General features: G+C 27.4%; 1 protein-coding gene across 1 annotated transcript; it reads left to right on the forward strand.

Annotated features, from left to right (window-relative positions):
- The first annotated feature begins 7,959 nt into the window (after positions 1–7,959).
- LOC124915426 (enoyl-CoA delta isomerase 2, peroxisomal-like) lies at positions 7,960–8,685 on the forward strand. The gene has a single exon (XM_047456140.1). It carries the CDS (start codon positions 7,960–7,962, stop codon positions 8,683–8,685), a length of 726 nt encoding a protein of 241 aa, XP_047312096.1.
- Positions 8,686–13,605: the final 4,920 nt, after the last annotated feature.

Here is a 13,605-nt window from a genome sequence, read left to right on the forward strand (position 1 = left end):
TTTTTTAATTAATATATATTATATATATATATTTATTTATTTAAAAATCTAAATAATAAAATATTTACAAAGTCATTAATAATTTCTCTCTCCTGCCCTAATTAACTAAACCCACCATTCTTCTTCTAGATAAGTAATTGTTATTCTGATAATGCATTCTTGTTGATAATATAAACCCTAATTAATCAGATAGATTCACATTTTTAAAACAGAACAATAATTTAGAAATATAGGAAGAGAAAGGAGAACAAACTCTGAAGAAATAAGGAAGTATATAGGAAGAGAACAATAATCCAGAAATAATCCTTCAACAGAAAAAAGAAGATTTATAAATTTCATTACCTGTCATCATTGTTCATTGTAAACTTTGTTTGAGACTGTTCGAAGTAAGAAAAAAAGTTGAGGTCCAAGGCTCAGCTAAATATCAAAGTTCGTCGTGGTAGGGTTCTGAAATCAAAATCTCATCTCACATTGTCCTCAGTCTCCTTTCGGTTCCTTTATCTGAGAAATCAAATCATTTGAAGAACAAGAATCGGAGAAAAAGAATGGTGGGTTTAATTAATTAGGGCAAGAGAGAGAAATTATTAATGACTTTTTAATTTTTTATTATTTAAAATTTTAAATAGATAAAAATATATATAATATATATTAATTAAAAAATATTACATGTCAATATATTAATTAAAAAAGATGACATGTTAATTTCACATGTCGTCTCATTTAACAGAAACTTAACGGGGTTAGAGGTTTAGTGGAGTAGTGACATAAATGAATATTAATCTCAACTTCAGTGGTATAAGCGAACAAAAATTAGTTCAATGATATATATGAATACTCCATTTTAATAAAATTAACATTCTTCCCTTATTTTTTATCATTTACTTTGTTCTTCTAAACATATTATTATAAATAAACCAACATTAAAAATATCTAATAAATAAATCAACATGAAAATGTAGAAAACAAACCAGACTTAACTAAAAATATGAAAACCTCAGTTTGTTGAAGTAAACTAAAACTCTACTAAATAAAAAACTTGTAAGAACTTAATAAGCGATGAACTACTTTATTTTTATTTTCTTAATTTATCTGAATGAAGTCATTGGTATAGAAATGAAAGTGAAACTACAATGTCTCCATGCAATTTTTATATATTGGTTTCTAGAAGGACAATTGAATAAAAAAACATTACAACTTAAAAGTATATATATTGTTGAATAGACTTGATTTGTTGGGCTTCTTTAATAGACCAGCCCAAAATCTTTATTGGTTAAGATTTTTGTATTAGGGTAATTTTAGGGGATCGAATGTTATATATACTCATGTTATAACCATAATTTATTATGTTATCATTTTTGTAACAATCTTCTCAATAATAGTTTCTCTCTTCTAGGTGGACGTACCCAAATTTTATCTTGGTGAACTACGTTAAATCTGTGTCATTCTTTATTGTTTACGTCATCTATTGCATTCTGTTACAAAAAATTGGTATCATAGCAATGTTAAATTGATCGTTTGTTTTTTCTTCAATTGAGATGGCAGTAGTAAACATTAAATTCGATAAGTTCATAAGGAGAAACAAGTTTAGCTTATTACAGATCAAGATGCGGGCTTTACTGAAACAACATGACCTATAAGTGTCGTCAGAAACAGATATAATCGTTGAGATGGCCATACTGGAGTAGAAGGTACATTCAATAATAATGGTGTGCCTTGTAAATGATGTAATCATCGATGTATCAGATGAAGAGAAGTCCATTGGGTTATGATTGAAGTTGGAGAATCTTTGTATGACGAAGTCGCTAATCAACAAGTTACTTCTGAAGCAACGTTTGTTCACCCTACAGATCCTGAAAGGTATGCAAATCAGAAAACACCTAGATCAATTAAATTAAATTATATTATGTTAGAATTAAGAAATATCGATGTTCAGGTTGATGATGAGGATGTTTCTTAATTTTGTATGTATCTTTGCCTCCATCATAAGAAAACTTTGTCCAATCTTTTATTGTTGGGAAAGATACAATAAATCTGGAAGATGTTAGGTTTGCTCTTTATTCAAGGGATCTGCGCCATATGCCGGCTGGTACAATTACAAACAATCAAGCTTTAGGGTTGTTTACTAGATGAGGTAACGGGCGAGAGAAAGAAAAGAAACGCGACAAGTCGTTTACTTCGAAGGGTCCTAAGCCAACTGATATCTGTAATTACTGCAAAGAGAAAAGACATTGGAAGAATGAATATCCTTTGAAAAAAAATCCACATAAATTTATTTTATAATTCTGTAGCTGTTGCAGAAGATAATACATTATCTGATGATGATATTGCTCTAGTAGTAGATAGACACACCCATTAAAATGATGCATGAGTTCTTGATTATGGAGCTTCGCATCATATATGTCCTCAAAAAGAGTGGTTCGAATCTGACAAATAGATAGATGGTGGTAGTATTTTTATGACCAATAATTCTGTTTATAAAGCAGTTGTGATTGACTCAATCAAGATTAGGACATACGATGATATATTTTGTACACTGGATGAGGTTAAACATGTTTCATTTATTACTAAGAATTTAACATCTCTAAGTATGTTAAAGAGTAAGGGATTTTGGTTCAATTGTGAAATGGAGTTCTGAATATGTCTAAGGGGTCTGATGCTATTCTGAAAAGTATCAAGATAATATGACTAAGTTTGGGAAAAGGAAGATGCAGAGGAAAATATTATTATGTTTGAAATAATGGATAATAATAATTATTGAGTTTTAGGATAAAATCATGAGAAAAAAAATTACATCAGACGGGCGGACCTGTAAAATACCACCAGCTGTGTTTCCGTGGAAAATATCTTTAATAATAGAAAAATTCAATATTTATGTGGATAAAATTTGTGTGGATATTATTACATATAATAATGTTTCTAAAATAAAATAATAATAGGATTATTATTAATTATAAATATAATTTTTATTAGTAGGTTAAATTAAAATAATTCTGATTAACCTTCTTATACTATAAACTATTTAATTAAAATAAAATTATTTTCTACAATTCATTCTATATAATAATTAATATTAATAAAATTAAATAATAAAAACTAATATTTTTATATTATTTTAAAATATTTGATGAAAAATATCTGACCAAATAAAAAAAGAGAAATGATTAGGTGAGAGAATTTGGTGAGGGAATTTGGTGAGGGAAATATTCGCTGAAAAAATCAAATAATTTCTCTCTTTTCTCTCTTTCCTCCCACTTTTACATTTTCAACAAATGAAGGTAATGACACGTCATTCCCTCACCAAATTCCCTCACTAAATTCCCTCACTCTATCACTCCTCATAAAAAAATTAAGATAAAATATGTGTGAACAAACAATTTAGGAGGGACGAAATTTTCCAGATATTGGTCTTCCTAGCTATGTAATAATTTCAAAATCTCATTGTACCAGTGGACCATATATTTTCAAAGAAAAATGATAGAGAGCGCTACTTGAGACAGCGACTGGGAAGCGATGCCTACGTGGATTGACAGGTAGAATATTCTCTCTCCTATTATTAATTATTTTCTCTCTCCTATTATTAATTATTTCCTCTCCCTTCTTATTAAATAATTTTTATAATATAAAATAATAAAAATAAGAAAAAAGAGGCCATAAAAAATAAATAAAAAATATTTGATAAATAAATGAATTGAAAAGTCATAAAAATAAAATAAAAATAAAAGAGATAAATTCATAATTCAACCAGTGATATTAATTAGGGTTTAGGGTTTAGTATTTAGGATTTAAGGTTTAGAGTTTAGGTTTAAAGTTTATGATTTAGGGTTTAGGGTTTAAGATTTAAGGTTTAGAATTTATTTAAACATATTATTAAAATATTTAATGTGAGAGTTTGTTGTAAATTATTGAGTTATTTTAACCGTTAAATTAGAGATAAAAAATTTCAAATAAATGAGTAAAATAATAATCGTGAGAATATGGATAAATGAGATAATTTAATTTGTAGAGATAGAGAGAAAAATTATTTAATAAGAGGAGAGAGAAATTAATTAATAAGAGGAGAGAGAATATTTATTTTACAATCGTATTTTAATTATTATTATATTTTTATTTATTTATTAATTCCACCTGTTAGACAATCGCAATCGCGCTCCCAGTCGCTGTATCACAGTCGCGCTCTCTATCATTCCTCATTTTCAAATGAGGAATGATAGAGAGCGCGACTCTGAGACAGCGACTGGGAAAATGAGGAATGATAGAGAGCGCGACTCTGAGACAGCGACTGGAAGAGAGCGATGCCTACGTGGGTTGACAGGTGGAATTAATAAATAAATAAAAATATAATAATAATTAAAACACGTTTTATAGAATATTTTCTCTCCTTTTATTAATTAATTTCTCTCTCATTTTATTAAATAATTTCTCTCTCTTATTAAATTCTAAACCCTAAACCCTAAACCTTAAACCCCAAACTCTAAACCTAAATCCTAAATACTAAATACTAAATTATAAATTCTAAACCCTAATTAATATCACTGATTAGTTGAATTATGAATTTATCTCTTTTATTTTTATTTTATTTTTATAACTTTTCAATTCCTTTATTTATCAAATATTTTTTATGGTTTTTTTTTTCTTTTTTCTTTTTTTTATTATTTTTTTCTAAACTTATTAATATTTCTTTAGTTTTATTACTTATAAATAATTATAAATAAATGTTTATCTAATATTTTTATTCTCACGATTATTAATAGAAAGAGAGAGAAAATAATTAATAATAGGAGAGAAAATAATTAATAATAGGAGAGAGAATATTCCACATGTCAACCCACGTAGGCATCGCTCTCCCAATCGCTGTCTCAAGTCACGCTCTCTATCATTTTTCTTTTCAAATATAATAAAAAATTAAGTGTTGAAATTAATTTTAAAAAAAAAACTATGATATGAACTAAAATGAATACAATAATAAATTTTAATTGATAAAAACAAATGTAAGTTCATGTATTAATATAGAAAATACTAACTTATTCAGTGGCAAAATTACCTCTTTACCTTTCTTATCCTCCTTAATTTAATTTGGTGGCTTAAACAGCCTAACTTTGAGGAAGAATGCTGCCTAATTTATTTAATAAAGACAAACTCCTACCCTCCACTTTTTATATATATATATATATATATATATATATATATATATATATATATATATATAAAGACCTTGTAATTAACATTGTTAGCACATTTAAACTTTTTGTTTTTATTTTTAAAGATTAATATTTTGTATTCGATTCATATGAGTAAAATGCAACAAAAATTGAAGATCCTGTTAGTTTTAAAAGTTTAAATAAAATAAAATTGTTTAGTACCAAACGTCCAAACTTATTTAAGTCTATGAGATTTTTAATGCACATATTATTTTTGATAAATTTGTCAATTTGTGTTGAAAGCAAAAGTTATAACTACAATTTCCTTTTGAAAAATATATATATATATAGAAAACAGTCACTTAATCTATTTATTTTAAGTTTTATTAAGAAGTTTAAAAAATCAATTTTTTATTGTAGCACATTTTTAAAAGAGAAAATGTGTTGTGTGAGAGAGGGTGCTAGAAGGAAGTTGAGAGGTTAATTGGTACTTTTTTCTTATTTAATCGTACTTGTATGTAAATCAATTAAGATATTATTTATAACAACCTTGTATTATTTCATATCATTGTTTTTTTTTTTATTAAATTATATACCATTATAATTTATATATTTTTTATTTATTCTTTCAGCATCATGGCAAATAGTAAGAACTTATTAGTATAATTGTTTTTTTTTCTTCATTTTGATTAACCTATTAAATTCTCATATTTCCATAACACAATCAAATTAAATTTTAATATCTTATATAAACCACATATTAAACTAGTTATGAGTATCCATGAGAGTTTCACTCACTATTTGAAGATATATATATATATATTAAAATTATTTTATTTAATATAAATTAAGAATATAAAATGATGTTTTTATTTAGAGTGATTTTGATTAATGAGAAGTTATATGGGAAGGAAAGACATATCATCACTTCACACTTCATTGGTCAGAAAAAAAAAATATAAAGAAAGAGGGAAGTGATAATTTTTTTAAAAAATTTTTGCCAATTAGATTGGGCAACTCATTTTCTAACCATTCCCTTTTACAAATTCTTCAACTCAATTATTTTTCCTGATTAATTGTTCAATTCACATAATAAATAATATAATCAATTAAAAACTAAAACTATGACAGTTGTTTATATATATAAAGCCAGCCTTGTAATAATATTTAATTGATATCACACTATCAAATCTATAAATATAAAATAAAAACTCCTTACGGATAGAGTACCAATCATACTAACTATTGAAAGAATCATTTGCCAAACCCTACCTAATCAAACCAAACTTATTGAACAAATTAAACTAGTGTCATATAACGCTATTAAAATTAATACTAGTATTAGCTAATCAAACCAGTGCCATACAACGCTATTAAGATTAATACTAGTATGTAACTCGTGCAATTGCACGAGTGATGACATTTTATATTTTATATTTAATTAATTAGTTAAAAAGTTGAACTATAGTGTTAAAAAGTTTCGTATTCACCAATTTTTGTGTTTAATTTAAAATATAAAATCTTATTAGCCTAGTTGGTTAAAAGGTTATATTTGTTTTTGTTATGTTGCAAATTCGAAACATACATATAATATTTTTAATTTTATTCGTAACCGTTTTAAATTTATGGGTGAGTCAACCCATAATTCGACCCAAGTATTCATTTACTCTTACATATATATCCAAATTAACCACAATTCTAGCAATCTAGACACTTTAAAAAATTATATATATATATATATATTTTAAAAAGTTGAACTTATATTATTAAAAAGTAAGTTTGATTTAGTCATGGAAGGATCTAGGTAAAGACTGTGGACCGAAGTCTACCTAGAAAAAAAATTACATCAAAATGTGACATTACCTTAATTTCTTAAAAAAATTCAATAAAATAATTAACTGTTTATTTATCTAATTATTAAAAAATGGTAAAACTTACATTTATCTATTGTTTTCTTCAAAAAATTATCGTTATTTTTTTAAGCTCATCCCAACTCTTAATCATGGATCCGTTGTTGGATTCAGCTTATTCACTCTAACTTATTTTTATGTACATTTGATATGATTTAGTTTATACTCAGTTTATTCGTCCCAACTTAATCTCTAGAGGAATGATATAGAGAAAAATTGTATTTAAACACAAAATATATTAATTATATATTTTTGTGTTAACTTATTACGCAAAATTACATTAACAGATTATTGGGCGCTAAATGCACCCCTAGACTTTGATGTTGGATTTTTAGGATAAAAATTGGTTTAAAAAAACTTAGATTCATATCATTTGAGAAAAACTATTTTTTTTATGTATATTATTTAAATATTCTTATTTTTAATAAATAAAAAATATTTAAATAAAAAATAATTTGATATTTTATTTAATGAATTGAATGATTTAATATTTAAAAAAACCCAATTTGATATTTGATTTTTTTTATTTTTTATTTATTTATTTATTTTAGTGTGTGTGTGTAAAATCCCAGCTAACTCATATGGTATAATTTATTAATTGAGAATAGAAACTATAAATTGAAACAAAATTAGATAGTGATTAAACAAATATTATTTCTATTTATAGCATTTACAAATTTAAAATTATTCTCTTTCTAAAAAGTGAAACTCAAGTCACGACATTTTTAACGGACTTTTTTAGATCAAAGCTATATATGATCATTTTGGCCAACCAAAAACTAATAGTTGAAGGAATGAAAAGAATAGATTAGAATTAGACTATTTCATAGGTTTTTTTTGTTATAAAGAGAGCTAGCAAGAACATTAGCCGTAGACAAACAACACCGACGACACACCTGGCCAAATTAATCATGTGCAGCTTAGAGAAACGCGGCAACATTTTCTTCCTGACCCTCACCGGAGAAGGCGAGAATCGTCTGAATCCGAATCTGATAGCCTCTATCCGATCCTCTCTCGCCGTCGTCCGTCAGCAATCAACCCCTGGCACAGTCCTGGTCACCTCCGGCCAAGGCAAATACTTCTGCTACGGATTCGACCTCGCCTGGGCCCAAGCTAATTCTGATGAAAAACATTCCACTGCAGATCGTCTTTACCAAATGGTTGATCTCTTCAAGCCTCTAGTGTCAGATCTCATATCTCTCCCAATCCCGACTATTGCTGCGGTAACAGGCCACGCTGTGGCGGCAGGCATGGCTCTTGCGATCAGTCACGATTACATTGTGATGAGGAGTGATCGGGCCGTATTCTATATGAGCGAGCTTGAAGTCGGATTGTCGATACCGGACTATTTCACGGAGCTGTTCCGGTCGAAGATTGGATCGCCGGGGAAGAGGAGGGACGTGTTGCTGAAGGCGGCGAAGGTGAAGGCGGAAGAAGCGGCGGCGATGGGTTTGATAGAGTCGGCGCATGATAGTGTGGAGGAGACGATGGAGGCTGCGGTGCGCATGGGGGAAGAGTTGGCGAAGAGAGGATGGAAGGGAGAGGTGTATTCGGAGATACGGAAGGGTCTATATCCCGAGCTATGTGGCCTCTTCGGATTGGCCACTAAGAAAGTCATTGCCTTGCCGCGGCTCTGAACTCAATAATTCAAATTGTTGGAATTTTGATTATGCAGTCACAACAATAAAATCGAAATAATAGGTTCCAAGTAGTGAACTTATAATAATAATAATAATACACCAATAAATCATATATATATGATATTCATATATATAGTTTGGTGTTTAAAGTGAATGACTTTACACTAGACTAGACTAATAAGATTCACACTTTTTTTTATCTTATAGTATCCCTTATTTAAATGTGCCTTAATTCATTTGTAAATTGTATTTAATTCACCTAAAACTAAATTCATATTTGTATTATTAAGTTTTTAGTTAAATGAGATATTAATGTAAATATGTAAATAAGAAGTTTTATAATCAAATCTTTCTATAGGAGCCATCCAATTATAATTACTTTAATTCCTCATGACCTTATATTTTCTAGTGAAGGAAAATAATATAATATTTAAATTATTTTTATTATATTCTTTTTTCATATATGAATTGAAATTAAATTATAATTTTATAGTTTATTATAATATTTTTTTTAAATATATATTTCTGTTTCAAATTTTGAAATATATAATACTAAAATTATAAAAAAAGTTCAGTATTATAAGTTTATTGTCTTGTGTAATAGTTTTACCTAGCCACCTTATGCGTTTAGTTTTCTTTTTGTTAATTAAATTATAAAAAGAAGGGGAAAAAATGTCAACTTTATCACTGAACTATAATGAAATATTCACATATATCACTGAACTAATTTTTGTTCGCTCATACCATGCACTGAAGTTGAGATTAATATTCATCTATGTCACTATTCCACCAAACTTCTAACCCCGTTAAGTTTCTGTTAAATGAGACAACAAGTAGAATTAACCTGTCATCTTTTTTAATTAATATATTGACATGTCATCTTTTTTAATTAATATATATTATATATATTTTTATTTATTTAAAATTCTAAATAATAAAATATTTACAAAGTCATTAACAATTTCTTTCTCGTGCCCTAATTAACTAAACGCATCATTCTTCTTCTCCGATTCTTGTTCTTCAAAGGATTCGATTTCTCAAATAAAGGAACCTAAGGGAGACTGACGAGTTAGCGAGAGAATTGAGGGCAATGTGAGATGAGATTTTGATTTCAAAACCATACCACGACGAACTTTGACATTTAGCTGAGCCTTAGACCTCAACTTTTTATTCTTACTTCGACCAGTCTCAAACAAAGTTCACAATGAACAATGATGACAGGTAATAAAGTTTACAAATCTTCTTCTTTCTGTTGAAGGCTTATTTCTGGATTATTGTTCTTGTTCTCTTCCTATATGTTTCTTTATCTCTTAAGAGTTTGTTCTCCTTTCTCTTCCTATATTTATGGATTATTGTTCTGTTTTAAAAAGATGAATCTATCTGATTGATTAGAGTTTATATTATCAACAAGAATGTATTATCAAGATAGAATTTACTTATCTCTGTTTTAGAAAGGTGAATCTATCTGATTGATTAGGTGAATCAGAGAAGAAGAATTGTGGGTTTAGTTAATTAGGACAAGAGAGAGAAATTATTAATGATTTGTAAATGTTTTATTATTTAGAATTTTAAATAAATAAATATATAATATATATTAATTAAAAAAGATGACATGTCAATATATTAATTGAAAAAGATGACATATCAATTTCACATGTCGTTTCATTTAACAGAAACTTAACGGGGTTAGAGGTTTGGTGGAGTAGTGACATAGATGAATATTAATCTCAACTTCAATGGTATGAACGAACAAAAATTAGTTCAGTGATATACGTGGATATTTCTCGATTTTAATTTTGTTATGATTCCATTATAATTAAGTGATAAAATTGACATTTTTCCCTAAAAAAAGAGTTTTCTTACTTTATTTGTAAGATTAAATTAGCTAGGTAAGATAGTCTAATCATGCATAAATCACTCAAGAGTCAGAACGTACATACATATCATAACAAAATTAAAATTGAGATTATTGTACTCTAGAATATTTTATATACAGTATTATAAAAATTTACTAATATTAAAAGTGTCAATATACATACACACAAAAAAAAAATGGAACGCATAACTATGAAGAACAAGATCATGCTGTCTTTTAAATTAAGAAAAAAAGAAAATTATGTAAATTATTTGTGAAACATTTTACTATTATTTCTCAATTAATAGGACGTACGGTAATAAAATTGAAAATTTCAACCTATAAAAAGAACACATAAATGATTTTAACTGATCTAACCAAGTTGTATGAGTTTATTATATAGTCCAATTATTATTTGAGACTAATTAGGATTCAAACTTTGAGTTGAGTCATTTGAAATTCGAACTATCCGTTATTTTGTCAATTAAGTCTTTTCCACAAACTGACATTTACTCCGTTTGTTTTAAATAACATGATATAATATTATTTTTATTTAATTCTATCTGTATTAATTAATTCAAACTAAACTCCTTCTCTCTTCCTTTTACACACAATTTTTTTCCTCCACAAACTCATCTTCTTCCATCTCATTATCTAGATAACCATACTCCATCTCCTTATTACAATTTAATATATTAATCACCAATAATTCTCAGATTAATAGACTTTATGAAGCTTCATTCATTCTCTTTTTTTCATATTATAGGTGGAGAAGAATGTCAATTTTATTTATAAAGTTGGACGGAGATATCAAATTTATTTATAAAGTTGTAAAATTCTATTTATGTATATATATAAACGTGTCAAAATGTGTCAAAATTATTTGACATAACGGAATGTCTCAAACATTAATTTTTTATCCATGTAGATATTTATTTTATTATTTTGTTTTAACCTATTATTTTCATTTCAAACATACTTTTACTTTACATATAATACATAAAAATAATACATAAAAAGTAAATAAATAAATAAAAATTCCCTTCTCTTCTCTGTTCACCTTCACCGATCCATGTTCTTCTCATCCAAATCTCAATCTCCAAAATCTCATCCACTAAACCCTAAACCTACTTCGCCGTCTCTCTCCGAATTCCACTTTATGTTCTTCATAATTGATGTTAAAGACTCAAAGACTCAAAGCAACAAGTTATATATTTAATGCGAAACATCAAATAGAAATTCTGAATTTCATTTGAGTAACTTGTCTGCAATTTCCGATTTTGCTAGGTTTTCGGATCAGAACAGTGAGTTTTTAGCGGTTAAATCTGATATGGCACCTGCGATGGTTAGAATTTTGAAAAGTGAAACTGAGCTTTTAGAAACGGTTATTGAGATTCTAGCTTTGATTATAATCGAAGTTGATTTTAATAAGTTGAATAAATTGGTATTCAAAATATATAATGATTGTTTGTCCTTGTTTCTGATTGTTCTTCATAAAGGAAAAAATAGATCGAAGATCGCTTCAACTAGGGTTTTGAAATCCATTTAGTTAGATCCTCAATCACTGAATCCGATCTCTCCTAGAGCCGAAGACACAGGCTCCTCGATATTATGATACTATTTGATCGAAACTGATCCATCCAATGATCAGATCACAAAACAAGTTGTATTATCATGTCTAGGAATGATCTAGTTAAAAAAGGAATAGCAAACCCAGTCGGCGACATTCTATGGAGATTGAGATTCGTTTGTTGAGTTCTATAAGGTGATTGAATTGGTTACGACGGCGGCGTCTGCCGGTGAAGAGATGGGATGAAGATGATGGCAAGCGCCTGCTGATGAAGAGAGGGATAAAGTTGATGGGTGGGTGAGGTCAGTGAAAAGAGAGAAGAAGAAAACTTTTATTTATTAAATAAAAAGAAAAGGTTTATCTGAAATATAAAATATAGGTTAAAGAAAATATATAAAATAAATATCAACGTGGATAAAAACTTAACGTCGTTTTAGTCATTCTGTTACATTAAATAATTTTGACACATTTATATACATATAGAATTTTAGAACTTTATAAATAAATTTGATATTTGATTCCAACTTTATAAATAAAATTGACATTCTTCCCGGAAAGTAAGTTAAAGCCATTATAGTGGTGTCAACTGTACAGAATTGAACATCCGTTCTAACCCTTGAAAATTAAAGAAATAGTTCATGCTTCTATATCTATGTATTTCATTTGCAATGAATAAAATATAACCGAACCTGAAAACTAGATTGAGGACAATGAATAATTGAGTATTAGAATCTAACATGTTTCTTGGTATAAAAAAAACTAGCATTAACTAGCACATTTCTAACAACATTAATCATTTCTTAGATTGTTTTAACATTTATGAATTCTTCAATAAATAAGAATTAACCTTAATGACACATTATCAAGACAATCAGATCTTTTGGGCACAAACTGTTTCTAACTATTAGGTGAACCGATAAGCATGGCTAACTGCAATATCTCCTAATATGGACCATGTCTTTTTCGATCTCCTAATATGGACCATGTCTTTTTGGATCAATGATGATACAATAATATATATGAGTGTGATTCTTTGAAGAAGTAGATAGAAGAAGAAAGGATGGAAGAAGAAGATGGGTAGAGGAGAAGTCGATAAAGAATGGGGAGGAGAGAATGAATTTTTATTTGAATTCAAATAATAGTGAGTTGTAATTAAATAAAAATAATATATTTGCCATATAATTCGAGTAAAAAATAATGAATAGTTCGAACTTCAAATAGCTCAGCTCATAATTAAAGTCCTTTTTAATAAAATCATTCCAAGTTTGAACTTCAAATGATAATATTTTATTAATTTCTTTTATAAACTCATCTTGATTTCACCAACTATTTAAATTTATTTAATTATAGAAATGTTTTATTTAAAATTGTAGTAAGTTAAAATAAATTTACTCAATTTATTAGAAATGTAATTAAAAATATATAAATAAATAAGTTTTATATGTTCATTTGTTAACACTCATTTTTAAACCTCAGTTTATAATTTATATAA

Source organism: Impatiens glandulifera, chromosome 9 (genome assembly GCF_907164915.1).
Source record: "Impatiens glandulifera chromosome 9, dImpGla2.1, whole genome shotgun sequence".
Classification (NCBI taxonomy): Eukaryota; Viridiplantae; Streptophyta; class Magnoliopsida; order Ericales; family Balsaminaceae; genus Impatiens; species Impatiens glandulifera.